General features: G+C 34.8%; 1 protein-coding gene across 9 annotated transcripts in view; it reads left to right on the top strand.

Moving 5' to 3' along the window:
• Nucleotides 1-19683, top strand: part of DNAI7 (dynein axonemal intermediate chain 7) — a 73911-nt gene that overhangs the window by 5830 nt on the left and 48398 nt on the right. For 4 of the 9 annotated variants that reach the window (XM_033430228.2, XM_049694195.1, XM_004270910.3 and 1 more), the window contains 4 exons: nt 10143-10227; nt 12722-12813; nt 14694-14795; nt 15641-15778. In XM_033430228.2, the coding sequence (XP_033286119.1) occupies nt 10143-10227; nt 12722-12813; nt 14694-14795; nt 15641-15778 (417 nt within the window). Of the gene's footprint in view, nt 1-7487; nt 10265-12721; nt 12814-14693; nt 14796-15640; nt 15779-18918; nt 18971-19683 lie in introns of those variants that run through there. The other 5 variants (XM_033430231.2, XM_033430230.2, XM_049694194.1 and 2 more) reach the window with 3 other exon arrangements.

Here is a 19683-nt window from a genome sequence, read left to right as displayed (position 1 = left end):
GTTTCATTGATGTAGCAGTATTCTAGGCAATAAGAGTACAGCAGCAAGACAGAGTCCCTGTCCTCATGAAACTTACATTCTTTTTTTCCCAGCTTTATTAAGATATAATTGATGTATAACATTGTATTATAAGTTTCAAAGTATACAATGTGATGATTTGACATATGTATGTTTTGTGAAATGATTACCAAAATAAGGTTGGTTAATACATCCATCACCTCACGTAATTACCATTTTGTGTGTGTACCCGTGTGTGCTGAGGACATGTAAGATCAACTGTCTTAGCTACTTTCAAGTATACAATACAGTATTGTTAACTGTAGTCACCATGCTGTACATTAGATCCTCAGAACTTATTAATTTTAATAACTGGAAGTTTGTACCCTTTGACCAACACCTCTCCATTTCCCCCATTCCCAGCCCCTGGCAATTACCAATTTACTCTCTGTTTCTATGAGTTTGGCTTTTTTAGACTCCACGTATAAGTGAGATCATGCAGTATTTTTCGTTCTCTGACTTATTTAACTTAGCATAATGCCCTCTAGTTTCATCTGTGTTGTTGCAAATAAGATCCTCTTCTTTTTTTTGTGACTGAATAATATTCCATTATATATATATATAATATAATATTTATAATATTGTATTAATATGTAATATATTCAATATATTATAATATATTATAATATATATTATTCCAATTTGTCCAATAATATTATATATATATCACATTTTCTTTATTCATTCATCTGTGGATAGACACCACTTAGGTTGTTTTCATGTGTTGGCTATTGTGAATAATGTTGCAGTGCACACGAGGGTGCAGATATCTCTTCAAGAGAGTGATTTTATTTCATGAAGCTTACATTCTTTCTGGGGAGGGGAGGTGAAGAAAAAATATAATTTCAGATCGCTTTGAATGTACAGAAAACCAAGAAAGGGGTCAGTGGGAAATATGGGGTAGGGTATAATGTTATAATGGTGATTAAAGAGCTAAAGTTTGAGAAGAGAAAGGATGAAATGAGCATTCTAGGCAGAAGAAACAGTTATTGCAAAGACCCATAGTTGGGAATGACCTTGGTGGTTAGAATAGAGTGAGCAAAGTTGAAATGAAAGATAAAATGTGAGGTGGAGGGATGGTGAGGGTTGAGGGGTAGGCAGAAGGGTTGGGGGAGATAAGTAGGAGCCAATTCTTAGCCAACTGGGCCACGGTGAAACGTCTGGGTTTTATTCTGAGTGTGGGAGAGTTGTAAGCAGAGGAGTGACATGATCTGATTTATATCTTTAAATGGTCAGTGGAGAATTCGCTGTAGGGAAGCAAGAGTAGAAGTAGGAGGACTAGTTAGGAAACTGTTGCATCAGTGTAGGTCACCAAGGTGAACCTACTTCTAAAAGTAAAACATACTCTTTCCTGGAAAAAATGTACTGTCTTGAAGCCCCGCACTTTTGCTATTACATCTTCCCCTTTTGCAAGTACGCTTCTGCTTTACAAAACAAAGGTCTATCTCTCATACATTCTAAATCTTACTGTACTTCATTGCCCTAGAACCTGGGCTATGAAACTAAAGGACCTTTCAAAACACTCATGTTGGCAAGGCTTTCTTTAATCAAGGCACTAATGACTTCTTGTTTTTGTCTGTCTTACAAGTAAGTGGTGAAGTGTGGCATTTGAAATATTGAGATATTCTGAATGTCCTATATTTTGTAGTGTGGAGTGGTGGGACTGGTAATAATCTTTATTTAGTGACATTGCTTGTAAGATTGTCAAATGATGATGCAAAAAAAATGCTCTCACAGTGTAATTTATTGATAAAACATTCAGACTCCAAAAATAATAACATTAATTTTTTTAATGAAGAAAGATTAAGGGTATCAGTAAAAATGTAAATGAGCTTAATATTTTTACATAGACCTTAAAGTTGCCTTTGAAACTTCATTTAATTTAAATTAGTATTATTCATTGCAAAAACTAGGAAATTGTACAAGACTATAGAAAAGGTTATAACACCTGGTACCCTATTAAAACACCCATCGCTGCATTTACATCAGTATGTTTTCTTCAGGAAACCACTGTACTTCGTAGAATGCATGAAATAGCAGAAGACATTGATTAGCTTGTAGGGAAAAATGCCTTACAGACTGATTAATGCATAGATGAACTTGGAATACTTTGAATTGATTTTATTTGAATAGATTGAGACTGGTGCCCAAGTACCTCCAGGCATGGAACTGTAAAGAATGGGCAAAAAGGGGGCCCTATAGCTCATATCTATACTTATATCCTATTTTAATTTAGGAATACCATATTCACAAAGAAGCTTTGGTTGCCTAAAATTTGAGTCCTGGTTTCTATGGAACATTCAGTGTTTACCCTAAAATATAAATGGTGTTAAGTTCAGGACATTAAATAATTGCATCTTTTAAAACAATGTGTGAGGAAATGGAACCAGCTTATACCTGGCTTATAATAAAAAAAGAGATAGCTTATCATGAGGATGCATATTAACACATTTATTAGTATAGAAACATGAAGTCAGACTGTCTGTGATAGAAAATAAGTATGATATGTCCAGTTGGTTTAACTTTGAAGGCTGGGCTTTGCTAATTAGGTAAATTGACTTTTTTTAATACTTCAAATGAGCAAAATCTATAGCTTTAAAGTTTTGATCAATTTAAAATCAAAGCAAGTGGTAAAATAAAATAATTTTTTCAAAATATTATTTTGATTTTCCCATTTCCAGTAATATTGGGCATAAGATTTTTTGGATCAAACTTTCTGCTGAGGGCTTCCCTGGTGGCGCAGTGGTTGAGAGTCCGCCTGCCGATGCAGGGGACACGGGTTCGTGCCCCAGTCTGGGAAGATCCCACATGCCGCGGAGCGGCTGCGCCTGTGAGCCATGGCCGCTGAGCCTGCGCATCCGGAGCCTGTGCTCCGCGATGGGAGAGGCCACAGTGGTGAGAGGCCCGCGTACCGCAAAAAAAAAAAAAAAAAAAAAAAAAAAAACAACACATAATATTCATCAGTTGATAAGTAGATAACAAGATGTGGTATATCCATACAATGAATATTTTTCAGCCATAAAATGGAAGTATTGATACATGCTATAGCGTGGAAGAACCTTGAAAACATTGTTCTGAATGAATAAAGCGAATCACAAAAGATCACACATTGTATGATTCCAGTTATATGAAATGTCCAGAATAGGCAAATCTATAGATAAAGTAGATTAGTGGTTTCACAGAGCTGGGAGGTTGTGAGGAAATGGAAGGGGGTGCTGCTAATGGGTATGGGATTTCTTTTGGGGGGTGATGGAAATGTTCTGAAATTGATTATGGTGATAGTTGCACAACTCTGAATACACTAAAAGCCATTGAATTCTACACTGTAAATGGGTGAACTATATGGTATATAAGTTTTATCTCAGTAAAACTGTTTTAAAAAGCTATATGACAGCAATAATGTATAATTTGGGTAGGGCAAGGATTAATTGAGTTAAGATGTTCTAAAGTCCCTGTACTGTTTGGTAGTATGGTAAATGTATTTATATATTAGGTACATAGGTTGACTTTCTAGGATAGCCACTTAAATGATATAAATAGAGTATATAACTTCCAAACCAGTAGAGGGAAAATAGCGCACTAACAAAAAAATAATCAATTGAAGATACCAAGAAATATGAAAAGAAGGCAAGACAAACCCAAAATCAAAAGAGAAAGATTGTCAGATTGGATAAAAAATAAAATCTAACAATAATCTTTTTACAAATACCATCTAAAGAATAAAAATACAGAAGAGTTAAAGTAAGATGATGGAAAAAGGCATGCTATGCAAGTAATAGAAAGATGAAAGTTGGTATAACTATATTAATATTAGACATGGTAGACTTTAAGACAAAAAGCACTTCTAGAAATAAAGAGGGTCATTTTGTGATGATAAAGTTTTGATTAACCAAGAAAATATAATTTTAAATCTGTATATACCTAATTATAATGCCTTGAAATATACATTGCACAGATTCAGAGAACTGTCAGGAGAAATAGACAAGTTCACAATCATAGTGGAAGATTTCTTCTTTCAGTAACTGATAGAAAAGCATTAAAAAAAATAAAACAGTAAGGACGTAAAGATTGGAACAACATGAACAAATCATTAGATTTGTTAGAATAAGAATTAGACATATTTAGAACATTGCACTCAACAACTAGAGAATTTTAAGCACATATATTTTTTATTCCAAAACTGACAATGTACTGAGACATAAAACTATTCTCAAAGTTCAAAGAATTGAAACAATTCAGAGCATGTATTATAACCTCAATGAAATTAAGCTTAAAAGTCAAAGAAATAAATTATGAACAGGAAGATACAATATGCTGGGAATTTAAAAAAAAATTCTCAAGTGGGTCAAGACGGAAGTAAAAAGATAATTTTAACTCAGTAATAAGAAAAATACATCAAAATTTGTGAATGTGTCTAAAGAAGTACTTAGAGGGAAATATGTAGCCCTAAATACTTTAGAAGATGAAAAATTAATGAAACTAAGCATCATTTTCAAGAAGTAAGAAAAAGAAACTCGAAGTAAGGAGGAGGAAGGAAATAATAAAGACAAATATAAAAATTAATAAAATAGAAAACATACAATAGAGAGGATTTATAACCTCATGTCTTTCAAGTCTTCACTCAAATGTTACCTTCTCCATGAGGCCCACCCTAAACACTGTATTTAAAATTGTAATTCATCCTTTCCCCAATGACCCCTGCAGTCTGGAGTCCCTTTGATTTCTCCCATAGCACTTTTCATCTTCTAAAATATTTTATAAATTATTTTACAATTTTGTTTATTGTACCACAGAGATATATTGTACAGCACAGGGAATATAGCCAGTATTTTATAATAACTATAAATGGAGTATAATTATTAAAAATTGTGAATCACTATGTTGTATACCTGAAGCTTAATACTGTAAATCAACTAGTCCTCAATTTTAAACATTATTTTTAAATTGTTTGTTTATTGTTTTTGTCTTTCTCTTCCCATTGAATATAAGTTCATTAAGACAAGGATTTCTGTTTACTGATAAATCTCAAATACCTATCATATATTAGACTCTCAGTATTTCTTAAAATAGTTGAATGAACAAATAGGCCACAATTCATTTCTCTGAAAATACTGATAAAATTGACAATTTTCTGGTAAATTTTATCAAAAAGAACAAATAGCATAAATAATCAATACAGGCATTCCTTATTTTATCGTGCCTTGCTTTATTGCACTTCACAGATATGGCATTGTTTACAAATTGAAGGTTTGTGTTGAGCAAGTCTATCTGTGCCATTTTTCCAATAGCATTTGCTCACTTCGTGTCTCTGTGTCACATTTTGGTAATTCTTGCAATATTTCAAACCCTATGACTTGCTAAAGGCTCAGATGATATTTAGCAATTTTTAGCAATAAAGTATTTTTAAATTAAGGTGTGTATATTTTTTTAGACACAGTGCTATTGTACACTTAATAGACTACAGTATAGTGTAAACATAACTTTTATATGCACTGGGAAACCAAAAAATGTATGACTTGCAATATTCCACCACTTTACTGTGGTGGTCTGGAATCAAACCCACAGTATCTCCAAGGTATGCCTGTATTAGGAATGAAAAGAGAGACATGACTTTAACAATAAATGACATAATTTGAACAGCTTTATATGCCAATAAATTAGAAAATTTAGATGAATTAGACAAATAGGAAAAAAAACCTTCTCACACTGTTTCTTGAAGAAGTAGAAAACCTGAATAGTCCTATAATCATTTAAGAAATTATATCAGTGGTTAAAATTTTTCCCAGAAAGAAAATTCTAGGTCTGTAAGTCTTTGTTAGCTAGTTCTTCATTCAAAGATAAATTATTTCACTTTTATACAAATCCTTCTAGAGCATGAAAAAAGAGGAAACATTTCTAATTAATTTTGAGTTACCTGGGTAGCCTGAGAATAGCATGAGAAAGGAAAATTGAAGCCCATTCATGAACATAAATACAAAATGTCTAAACAAAATGTTAGCAAGCTCACTTGGAAGTATATAGAATAATAATAAATTATGGCCCAATTCACCTTATTCCAGGGAGGCAGAATTGGTTTAATGTAAGAAATTAAATGAATACAATTAGATGGAGTTAAAAATTCAGTTACTATGTCTTACCATTTAATAGCTTAAAGGGCACCTCTTTAGCGTGATAGAAGTATCTATATTTTAAATAAACAAAAAACTGCCAGAGAAGGAAACTACTGAAATTAACAAATATTGACTAGGATAATGATTATGAGAGTGTAAATTGGAATAATTACTTTAGAAAACTCAGCTTCAACAACATTGAAAATGCACATACCCACCAGTGTTACTTCTAGGTATACATTGTAGAGAAATTCTTGTATGGACACCAGGATACATACACTCAAAGGTTTATAGCAGCATTATTCATGATAGTAAACTAGAAACCATCCAATGTCAATCAGTAGAAGAATGGATAAATAAATTAATGAGTTACTATTCAGCAGTGAAAATATACAGCTACTGCTACATCCCACCCTTGGGTGAATCGTACAAACCATAATTTGTATCTAAAGAAGTAAATCACACAAAAGGACAAGTAGGATTGTATTATCCTACTTATAGGAAATATCTAGAGTAGTCAAACTCATAAAGACAAAAAGTAGGATGGTGATTGATAGGGGCTTGGTTGGGGGCAGAAGGGGAATTAATGTGTTATGTGTAATGGATACAGAGTTTCGGTTTGGGATGATGAAAAAGTTCTGGAGATGGGTGGACGTTATGGTTGTACAACAATGTGAATGTACTTAATGCCACTGACCTGCACACTAAAAAACGCTTAAAATGGTAAATTTTATGTTATGTATATTTTATGACAATAAGGAAATTACAGTTGTATCCATAAAGTATAATTGGATTTATGAAGAAATTCAAAGGTAAGAAAACTATTGTTTAGGAATATATACATATGTAATAAAACTTTAAAGAAAAACAAGAAGGACATTACAAATATCAGTGATTATCTCTAGGAGTAATTTTTTTGGTAAGTCAATATAATTTTTGGCGTATGTTGTGGAAAGAATTCAAATAACTGCACGAGACAGCTGTAACAAACCTATTCCCATCGGCTTTGTAATATAAACCAAATTTTTCATTTCTTATAGCTATAAAAATTAAAATAGAATCTGTCTGAATCCTTGTTTCATTCAGCAATAGCTAACATTTATCCCTGGATCATGAACTGACCAGGAAAACGAAAAAACCCAACAATCTCATCAAAAGGCGCATATCTAGTAAAATTTTACTTTTTATGTTTTAGTATTTACCTATCAAAATTTGTAATATAAAATGTTGCTTTGTTCAATTGTCTATCGAAAATAATATTATAAAATTAACTCAATCCAGAGCAAAATTTGTACTGCTTAGAAACTTAAGAGTCAAGGAAATTAAAAATTTCATACATATTTTTATAACATAAATATGATAGGAAGATCAACAAAAGTTGTTCAAGTGTATTACACTAGGATAAGATTCTGTGGGGGAAGTGGAATGGAAATATGAATTCAAAGAGAAAAGGATTAAAATTTTTATTAAAGAAAAGCTTGTTCATATTTTTTATTTGATATTGGCCATCAAATCACTATAGTATGTATTGATAGATCCATTGGATATATTTTAAATAGTGATGGATATATTTAAAGGAGTGATGTAAAAGTTTACTTTTATATATGATATACTAGAAAGTACAACATTTGAAGTTATTTAAACTTGTGGTAAAAAGTTTTCAATGTCAACGTAAAAATGTGTGAAGGGGGTACATAGCTTTTCAAAATCCTTTTAGGGACTATATGAACAAATAGTTTTTAAAGTTACTAATCAACTACGTCTGAGGAGGAGAAACCAGAAAAGAAGTCTAAGAAGGAGGGAAGAAGCAAAATCAGATAGTACCAACCTAAAGGCCTAATGAAGAAAATATTTCAAGATGGAAGAAGAAAACTTTGTCAAATGATGATAACAGATGAGTAAAATGAGGGCTGAAAATTGGCCATTGTCATCGGAAACATGGCCATCTTAAGGTTCCATGACAAGAGAGGTTTCAATGGAACAATAAAAATGAAAGCCTTATTAGAATGGGGCATGCAGAAAATGGGGATGTGAAAGCAGTGGGCAACTCCTTTTAGGCAGTCTAATATAAAGGGTAACAGCATTGGAGCAAAAGAGGAAGAGGGATGTGAAATCCAGGGAGGGAGAGATCTATGAATAACAAGAGGTGTTAATTACAGGACCCAAGTCTTATATAGACAATAAGGGATAGGATCTAGTGTACAAGTGGTGGATTCAGACTTAAATAGCAGAAGGTACATCCAGTTCATCCAGTGTAACAGGAAGGGAGACAAAGGTAGAGGTAAATTAAAAGATCTGGTGTGTAAAGTAGAGTATTCTTAAAAGTTTCTAGTGATGTAAAGTCAACAGCTGAGAGTAAGAAAGAGGAGAGGATTTTGGAAGAGTGAAGAGAATGAAATAGCAATAGGAATGCTGTATGGTGCTTAGAGCCTGTTTAAAATGTGTGCTCACAACTTTGAGCTCATTAGTTTTCTCTGGCAAGGTCCAGCTGCTCCTATTGCTAGCTCAGAATAAGTGGAGAGTTGGGTTTAACTAGAACTAGGAATTTGCCCGCTGAGCTTCTCAGAGAGAGAGGAAAATAGAGGAGGCAGAGATATATAAGTTAGTGATTATGTGATGAACTGTGAAATCTAACCAGGGTAAGGAAGAAGTGACAGTATGTGGGGGTTGATGAATGGTGAAAAAGTGATAGGGCTAATGTATTGGAGACTCCAGTGGAGCATCCTGCAGTAGGTGAGCCAAAAAGAGCAGGTGGTCATCCAAGAGTCTATGTATCCCTAGGATTAACCACTCAATTGATTCCTAAATTTAGATGGTGCACTTCTCTTTCCATACTCTCCCTTAGGGAAAATGGAAGGGAGGCGGTCATCACCAAGATAGTTCTCAAATCTGTATTCTGTGGCCCTGATCTCTTGGCTACATCTCAGTTCTTCAGTTTCAAAGCCTGCAAGCATTGCCTGGATTCTCCACCAGCACTTCATACTAATTAAATTTCTCTAAACAGTTTCTCTTTCAAGTTTGCATCTTCTGGACTACTATTCTTCTTTTTTGATTCTTCTCTGACTGCTTCCTCTCCATGACTCCAGTTTTAATCATTATCAAATAAGTTAGCTTATAAAATATTTATTGGATCCATCCCCCATCTGCATTTCCATTGTCATGACTTTATTAATTATTGTTAATAGTAGCCAAAATGTATAATCTTTACAATCATTTTTCCCCCTAACACCAGGTTTGTTTTCCAGATAATAGCCACAGACCTGGAAAACTTTTAGGGGGTTTCCAATTCTTTTAGCACAATGTCCAATCTCTACAGCATAGGCTCCAACCTTCTTTTCCATTCTCACGTCCATCATTACCTCTTCTTGGGGTTTTCCTAGGGCCTATCCAGTGCTCTCCCAACTCCATATCTTATGCCTGCCTTTCCCCCTTGGAGTATCTTCCTCTCATATCTGAATATTAAAATCTTTTGGGCACAAACTTTAATACTCGATACCCTATAAAAATTTTACTTGATCCCAGCTGTTGAAAACAATTTGGCCTTACTCCAAACTTGCAAAATAACTCTATATCTGTTAGTCATAAAAATATCTTTAATTTTTATAGACATATAGCAGTGTTAAAGATATTTTTACATGTTTTATTTTAATCCTTACAAAAATGAAATGAGGTTTTATTTAGCACCACTTTAAAGATATGAAAACTGAAAATGAGAGAATTAACTTGTATATACTTGTCACTGTCACTCTTGCCTTTGAATAATTTATATGTTAATTTTCCTACTTGTTTCCATACTTTGTCCTCAAGGCACTGAGTCAAGGCTTTGCACTTAATAGGCAGTCTTATTTGAATGAGTAGAAGACTGGATTCATGAAAGTAAAAGTGTTTTTCATAATTGCTAGTTGAGGGATATGTGTTTTTAAGTAATTTGAGTACATGTGAATAACCTTTTTAAAAATTGTGGCCTTTATTAAGTCTGGCAGTAAGAAAAAGAGAATCACCAAAGCCGACCAGTTGAAGCAGCTACAAGAGGAGGAGGAGAGACGACAAAAGGAGGAAGGTATAAAACACACAGTGGTAACTATTGTCACATGCAGGTAATACTAACAGTAGGTTTGTATTTCTGTCATCCAGTCAGTACTTTTTAAAAACAATTTTCAAAATTTTTAATTTTTTGAATTTAATGTTTTATAATAGCTATTTACTATTTAAAGGGTACCCAGAAATTTCTGTTAGTACACGCCAATCATTTTCAGATATATCTTGAAGGAGAGTTGCCAGTTAAAATACAGGATGCCCAGTTAAATTTGAATTTCAGACAAACAGTGGATAATTTGGGATAATTTGCCTCATGCAATGTTTAGGATATACTTGAACCAAAAAAAAGAGTCCATTGTTTATCTGAAATTCAAATTCATCTGAGCATCCTATATTTTTATTTACTAAATATGGCAACCCTATCTTAATTAAATTAAGTATAAGATGTTTATACTTATTGATTAAATTGGCATTGGTACTGATTGTGCAGTAAGAATTCTGAAACTCAAATTAAATAGCAAAAAATTAATGAAAATTTGGTCATTTAAAATAATAAAAAGTCACTTTAAAAATCTGAATAGTTTATAAAAATAGAACTACCATATGACCCAGCAATCCCACTACTGGGCATATACCCTGAGAAAACCATAATTCAAAAAGAGTCATGTACCACAATGTTCATTGCAGTAGTATTTACAGTAGCCAGGACATGGAAGCAACCTAAGTGTTCATCGATAGATGAACGGATAAAGATGTGGCACATATATACAATGGAATGTTACTCAGCCATAAAAAGAAACGAAATTGAGCTATTTGTTGTAAGGTGGATGGACCTAGAGTCTGTCATACAGAGTGAAGTAAGTCAGAAGGAGAAAACAAATACCATATGCTAACACATGTATATGGAATCTAAAAAAAAAAAAATGGTTCTGATGAACCAAGGGGCAGGACAGGAATAAAGACACAGACGTAGAGAATGGACTTGAGGACACGGGGAGGGGGAATGGTAAGCTGGGACGAAGTGAGAGAGTAATATTGACATATATACACTACCAAATGTAAAATAGATAGCTAGTGGGAAGCAGCTGCATAGCAGAGAGATCAGCTCAGTGCTTTGTCATGACCTAGAGGCGTGGAATAGGGAGGGTGGGAGGGAGATGCAGGAGGGAGGGGATATGGGGATATATGTGTATGTATAAGTGATTCACTTTGTTATAAAGCAGAAACTAACAACACTGTAAAGCAATTATATTCCAATAAAGATGTTAAAAAAAAATCTGAATATTTCAGATGGTTGTAGCTTTTAGCATGAAGAACATCTGTTGATTCAGATTCAGGTTTTAAATGTCTGTTCTTAGTTTCCATGTTGATTTTTTAATGTGTAATCATATAAATCTTTTTTAGGTGACTCATGATAATAATACAGTATCAGGATCTACATCTTGGGGAATGTTTTATTATATTGGGTTAAACTCATATTCTTCAACATATATTTCATATTTTGTTTTTTAATAGTGAAAGCAAGGGAAGATTAAGATAGTTATTTCTGGGCTTCCCTGGTGGCGCAGTGGTTGACAGTCCGCCTGCCGATGCAGGGGACACGGGTTCGTGCCCTGGTCCGGGAAGATCCCACATGCCGCGAAGTGGCTGGGCCTGTGAGCCATGGCCGTTGAGCCTGCGCGTCCGGAGCCTCTGCTCCGCAACGGGAGAGGCCACAACAGTGAGAGGCCCACATACCGCAAAAAAAAATAAAAATAAAAATAAAGATAGTTACTTCCGATAATGTAGATGTCACAGATTATGGAAATCTTCTGAAGATTTTACCTCTTAATTACCCATGATAGATTTGTCATTTTTCATTGATTAAAATCATTATTGGATTGCTATAAACTTTTTGGAGAAGAGAAATATCATCGTGAGCCAGAAACTTTGAGTCATGTTACTTTTTTTTTTTAATTTATTTTTATTTATTTATTTTTGGCTGAGTTAGGTCTTCGTTGCTGTGCACAGGCTTTCTCTAGTTGCGGAGAGTGGGGCCTGCTCTTTGTGGCAGTGCGCAGGCTTTTCATTGCAGTGGCTTCTCTTGTTGCGGAGCACAGGCTCTAGGCACACAGGCTTCAGTAGTTGTGGCATGCGGGCTCAGCAGTTGTGGCATGCAGGCTCAGTAGTTGTGCCTTGCGGGCTCTAGAGCGCAGGCTCAGTAGTTGTGGTGCATGGGCTTAGTTACTCCGGGGCATGTGGAATCTTCCTGGACCAGGGCTTGAACCCGTGTCGCCTGTATTGGCAGGCGGATTCTTAACCACTGCGCCACCAGGGAAGTCCGAGAGTCATGTTACTTTTTTGAAAGAAATCTAGCGGTTTTATTTCTACCACACAGTAAAGGTTGTGACTTCTATCAAATATTCCACCATTACTACATCTTAAATATTTGAAATAATTTTAAGTGCTTAAAAACAGACTAAAAAAAAAAAACAGAATAAAACAGACTAAAAATTTCTTTTGTTGTTGTTCTTTAGAGGAAGCCCGTGTGAAATACGAAAAAGAAGAAATGGAAAGACTTGAAATACAACGAGCTGAGAAAGAAAAATTGCGAAAACTTGAAGCAAAAGTAAATAAACATTAATGCTGTTATTACTGAAGACAAACTATGTGGCTATCAGATCTGTTTGGCCATTTAACGTCATTCTCCCCCATAGGTACCAGTAATATTTAGGCCTATCTGAACTGGTTTAATTCATTTTATCCTACCATAAAGTTATGGTGGGTAAATTATTACCCACATTTCACAGATCAGGAAATTGGTGAATAGAGAGATTAAGCAGCTAATAAATTTCAGAGCCAGGACTTAGACAGAAGTAGTCTTGCTTCAAAGCCCATGCTTGTAACCATTAAGTTATTATTCTCAATCTGTTGTATAGATAATTAAATAGGGACCAAAAAATGTTCAAATTCTACCTCTCCTTTTAAAATTTCACTTCTCTTTTTCACCAGAATTTTTCGTTATTGAATCAGTAGTTCTGTGATATTTTAATCTCAGGACAAAACCTCATTACTATTAAAAAGTGAAGATCCTCAAGGAGTTTTTGTTTATGTTTATCAATATTTACTATATTAGAAATTAAAACAGAAACTTAAAAACATCTATTATATTAATAGTGATTAAACATTGTTAAACATAAACATGAATAAAAAAGTACATTAACATATTTTAAAAACAATTACAGTATATATATATATTTATTGAAGTATAATTGACATTTAAAATTATATTGGTTTTAGGTGTACAAAATAATGATTCGATAGTTGTATATATTGTGAAATGATCCCACAATAAGTGTAGTTAACATCCATCACCACACTTATATATATATATTTTTTAATTAGGGAAATAAGTGGCATTGTTTATATTTTTTAAATCTCTTTAATCTCTGACTTAACAGAAGACAACTGGATCTCATACCTACTTCATCATTCCATCTGTTACAATGTGTTGTTTTGACTGAAGTATGTGAAGAAAATCTGGCCTCACACAGATAGGTAGTTGGAAAAAGGAGGAATGTTGTAACAGCCTTTCAGATAATTGTGGATATTCTTCTCCACGCATGATTTTGCAACATCATGCATTGATTGCTTGGAAAAAAATTGGTTCACTGAATTATTTGCTTCCAAATGTTGACACATTTTTATCATTCATTATCCCCCCCCCCAAAAAAAATCACATACATTAGTATCATCTCCAGTCAAATCAGAAAAGTTTTTAAGGATTGGGAAACTGTCAGGCTCCCTAGTGGTGGATATAGGTTTTCTAAAATTCAAATTTTTATTTGAAAGGTTGAATTTTATCACTGGCAACAAATACTTTGGGTTGTTTCCTGAAAGTGACATGCTCAGTTCATTTATTTTTGACAGAATGTCTGCCAGAATACTCAAATAGTTGCATAAATGTTTATTTCTGAAGATAGCATTGTCCTTTGTTATGTAGCAGAAGTGCTCTATGCATACTTCCCATTTTGTCACACGGAATATTAAAAAGACATATACTTAAGGTTTGACATCTAATAAAATTAATAAATTTCACTTCTTCATCAGATCATTCTTATGTGAAACTGACTGCTATCACCCCTCTCCCCCGAAGAATATGACCACTAGTATAGCTTATGCCTTGATTTGCGCTAAGGCGCCAGCAGTTTTACACCATCTTGCAAACGTGTACACTGCAAAAAAAGCAAATAAAGTCTTAGTATTATTATTAAAATAGATTTGACCTCACAGATCCTGAAAAAGTTTGGGGGACCCACCAGGAGTCTGCAGATCACACTTCGCACACCACTGTGCCACATGAAAACTTTTGGAAATATCAGTTACATTTAAACTGATTGTACTATTCATCTTAAAATTAAATACTTGTCAAGTAAATTTTAGGTGCTACTTATGAAACACAAAGCTGAAATTAAAGAAGATATCAATGTATCTATCCCTATGAAACAGGATCTAGAAAGAAGAAATGGAGAACTTGAAGAACTTTATTTATTAGAGGCATGTTTTCCTGAAGCAGAGAAATTGAAACGAGACAGTAGATTGCTTTCTCAGGTAAGACTGATTTTATTTATTTAGCTAATACTTCTGTACCACAAGAGGGAGTTATAATCCAATATCTGTTTAAATAACAAGAAACTTTAAATTTGTCTATAAAAAAATCTCTAATCTGACAAATCTCTCTCATATTGCTTGTAGCAAAGTAAATTCATATAGCTCTGTAGAAATCTATTTGTCAGTAATAAGATCCTTGAAATTTTTATATCCTTTTACTCTGATTTAATTTGGGGGAATATATACTGAGGAAATTATCCTAAATTAAAATATTAAAAGTTTGAGCCTAAGGCAATCTAGTGTTGCTCAAAACAGTGTAACTTTGGAAACAATGTAGATGATTATCAGGATAAAAAGGAAAAACTGTAATAATATGGCAAAAGATTATAGTATAATTTAAAGCAAAAAAATTGTAAGTACAATATGATTACAAATGTAGAATTTGCATAGACTACAAAATGAATGGAAGGACTAATACTAAAATGACAGTGGCAGTTAAGAATTAGTAGTCATTTGAGAAGTAGAAATTAGCTCAAGTGTTGGCTTTTGTACCTACAGGAGCTATATGATTAGGGAGGAAAGCAAAACTAAATCAACTCATAAATACTTTTTTAAAAATAAAAATATGACAATAAATAGAATTTCTATTTATTTGAAATATTGAGGCTTTTAAATTATTTTGATGAAGAGGAATTTGGTTATTTTAGAGATATCTCAAGTAACTGAAGTCATAATATGGTTTTTGCCTAATATGGAAAACAAGGTTATAAGCTTCAAAAAAGAAGTAATTTAATCTTTGGTTGAATTTTCATCAGTGTGAACCTTCAAACATTTTTATTCCACAGTGGAAACACTACATTCAATGTGATGGGAGTCCTGATCCTTCAATATCCCAAGAAATTAATACTTTTATTAGCTTGTGGAAAGAGGAAACCAATGAGACTTTTGAGGCAGTGACTGCGAAGAGTAAACTAGTGCTAAATGTAAGTATTTAAGTATTATTCTGTAATTTTAGATTATGTAAATTACAATTGTCTGATATTGACTCTAAAACTAGAAATAAATTAAATAAAGTATTTTTCAGTTAATAACACTACTACTTCCTTGGCTGTGGAGAAACATATTTGCTCATCTTTTTGTTTTCCTTTTTATTTTTGCCACTCCTAAAAACCTCTTGCCACCTTAGGTAAGATCAGCCTAACATAAATTTGAAATAGTAACTGTATGTATATCTAATTCAAGAAAATATCAAGTTGCATCCATTTATGTAGATAACTCAAGTGCAAAAATGTATGATTTTATCCTCAGCCAGAATTGTGCACTATTCAGTGATTCACTACACATATTTTTTTTAATGTTAACTATGAGCCAGGCACCTCTTTTAAGCACTGGAAGTACAAAGATGAATAAGAATATCCTACCTTCTGTTTCTGCAAATAGAATGGGTAGGCTAACCTGAGGAGCTACCACATTACAAATGCACTTAAAAATGCTAGGGAAAAAAATTTAACGACATTTAAATCCATTGCCTAGCTCAAAAGAAGGCAAAGGAGAATCTTGGAGGCCATAAAACAATTCAGAAAAGTGGGCAAGTCTCAAAGTCAGTGGCCTCCCAGAGAGTGTCTATTTGTTAACCCCTGGTGGCTTAGCACTGGTTTAAAGGGAAATCAGGAGGCAAAGCCTAGGGTACAAGGAAGGTAGCAAGTTGGATCAGAGACGCTTTTTTGGCTGGGAGCCTCAAAAAGGTAATGTGGATAAATAGGGGAAAACCTGCTTTGCAAAGGGAGATGATAAGAGCTTGATTGGCTCACGTTTAGCTTAATGAAGGGAAAACAAAAACGTCTCTACTGAGAATTCTTAATAGTGAGTGAGTCAGGAGTTAGATTGAAGAATTTATCAGAATAGAGCACAGAGAGATAAAGAGATGAAAAATACCAAAGAGTAGTTAACAGACATGTATGATGGAGCAAAAAGGACTAAATGTATATTGACAAGGAGTACCAGAAGGAGACAGAGAGATATAGAAGACGGAGGGAGAGACAATATTCAAAGAGATAGTGGCTGACGATTTTCCAGAATCCTCAGAAACCCAACAAATCCCAAGTTAGGATACAAAGAAAGGAATCCACACTTAGACACACCTACATAATATTAGAAACTAGAAGGAATTCACTCCTCTTGGTCCTTTTATCCTCTAATGCTTTTTGTTTCCATTTCTGCCATGTTGTGCTTCTTGTCACTGTGGTTTACTTCTTCTCCATGTTGCTATAAAATGGAATAACTCCAGACTGTTAAGGTCATAACTTGCTCGCCTAATTTAATCTGGAAAACAAGCTTATGAGATTCATTTTACATATGAAGAAACGGGTTGTGACTTGCTTACGGTCCCCTATGAGACCTTAGATGGGCATTACTCTGACTTTCCAAAGACTCCAAAGAGCCTCCCATGAAGTATTTGGATGCTAATGGATTCATCATACAGTATTCTTGCCATTGCATATTCTCTCTCCCAGGGAGGCTGCCATAGCGTGATGCTGGTCCAGGAATCTGCTGCACTTTGAATAGCAGGAAGGCAGCAGGAAGTAGTACTAAAGTTCACCAGTGATGAGCTGGATGTGACACCTTCCTGTTATGAATGTGGGATACAGAAGCAGAAGTAATGAATAGTAGGGAAGATGAGAAAAGGATAAGTGAAACAAAACAGGAGATAGATGAGTAGAGTAATCAATAATAATAGGAAACTAAAGCAGGAAGCCACAAGACGAACAGAAAGAATTGGATAGCAGTGATCGCATGGTAAACACCAAGTTCCAAATTATCAAATGTATTTATTTGACAAACTCTTATATAATATTTACTATGCCAGGCTTTCTCAGCCTGGTTCAGTTTATTCATGTTGTTGCTGAATCCCCCCCAATAACCCTGTGAGGTATGCACCGTTATCCCCATTTTACAAACAAAGAAGGCGAGGCACCAGAGATGTTAAATAACTTGCCCCAAATCACACCACTGGTAAGAGGTGGCAAGGATGGAAGCCCAGCTTTCTGTCTTGAGCCCATACTACTCAGCTGTCTCTCTTAATTTAGAAATTTTCTGTATGTTATCTATGTCAGTGTTCAAAATTAAATTTTGCTATTAGTTGTTCCTTGATCATGCTGTACATTAATTTCTCCCAACACTCTAAATATCTCTCCACTTTCTTCCTGTTTGTGTGATTTCTGAGAAGTTGGATATAATTCTTAACTTTGTTCCTCTAAAGGTAAGGTGTTTTTTTCCCTTTAGCTGCTGTCAGTTTTTCTTTATCTTTGATTTTCTGTATTTTGAAAATGGTATGCTTAAATAGGGTTTTTTTTGGCATTTATCTTGCTTGGTGTTCTCTGAGCTTCCTGGATCTGTGGTTTGGTGTCTGACATTAGTTTGGGGGAAATTCTCAGTCATTATTATTTCAAATATTTCTTCTGTTCCTTTCTCTTTCTTTTCCTTCTGGTATTTCCATATGTGTGTGCTTCCTTTTTTTTGTAGTTGTCCCAAGGTCCTTGGATATTCTGTTCTGTTTTTTTAAGTCCTTGTTCTTTTTGCTTTTTGGTCTTTTGAGGATTCTATTGATAAATCCTCTTGCTCAGAGATTCCTTTCTCAGCTGTGTCCAGTTAAGGAGTAAGTCTTTCAAAGGCATTCTTCATTTCTGTTTCAGTGTTTACAATCCCTAGCATTTCTTTTTGGTTCTTTCTTAGGATTTCCATCTCTCTGCTTTACATCACCCATCTATTCTTGCATGCTGAATACTTTATCCATTAGAGCCCTTAGCATATTAAAAACAGGTGTTTTAAATTCCTGGTTTGATCATTATAATATCCTGCCATGTCTGGTTCTGATGTTTGCTCTGTCTCTTCAAAATTGTGGTTTTTACCTTTTGGTATGCCTTGTAATTTTTTCTTGATAGCCAGACATGATGTACTGGGTAAAAAGAACTGCTGTAAATAAGCCTTTAGTAATGTGGTGGTGAGGCAGGTTGGGAGAGGGGAAGAGTTCTGTAGTCCTGTGATTAGGTCTGTCTTTAAGTAAGCCTATGCCTCTGGATGGTGAACTTCACAAGCGTTTTTAATTTTTCTTATCCCGTCTTAGGTGAGAGGGAATGGCTAGAGCCAGCTGGAGTTGGGTATTTCCTTTCCCCCAGGTGAGTTAGGCTCTGATAAAATTCCAGCAGGTTAGGCTCTAGTTAATTAATTTCCCCTGAGATCAAGCCTTGTTAAGAACAGAGCGCTCTGTCCTATTTCAAAATGCTTCCTTTCCCCCTCCTCCTGCCAGAAGCGGGAGGGAATTTCTTTCCCCCATATTTATTGTGGGGACCTGGTTGAGCTCCTGCAGGTAAGTCTCATAATACTATGGGCTCTCACCCTCCCATGACTTCATCCTCCGGGAGGATTTTTTTTTTAACTTATTTTTATTTATTTTTGGCTGTGTTGGGTCTTTGTTGCTGTGCATGGGCTTTCTCTAGTTGCACCAAGCGGGGCCTACTCTTCGTTGTGGTGCGCGGGCTTCTCATAGCGGTGGCTTCTCTTGTTGCAGAGCTCTAGGCACATGGGCTTCAGCAGTTGTGGCATGCGGGCTCAGTAGTTGTGGCACACGGGCTCAGTAGTTGTGGCACATGGACTTAGTTGCTCTGTGGCATGTGGGATCTTCCCGGACCAGGGCTTGAACCCGTGTCCTGTGCATTGGCAGGCGGATTCTTAACCACTGCACCACCAGGGAAGCCCCCCACCCCGGGAGTTTTTAACTCTCAGAATTGTCCACCCTGAGTTCCCAGCAATTCATCGTTTACAGTTCGGGTTTACAGACCTGGCACTGGTTCCTGCAGTGGTTTCTGCTCCTGACACTCTGCTCTGATAA

This window comes from Orcinus orca, chromosome 11 (genome assembly GCF_937001465.1).
Source record: "Orcinus orca chromosome 11, mOrcOrc1.1, whole genome shotgun sequence".
NCBI classification, from domain to species: Eukaryota; Metazoa; Chordata; class Mammalia; order Artiodactyla; family Delphinidae; genus Orcinus; species Orcinus orca.
Note: the sequence above shows the minus strand (reverse complement) of the source record. Positions and strands in the feature narration are given on the sequence as shown.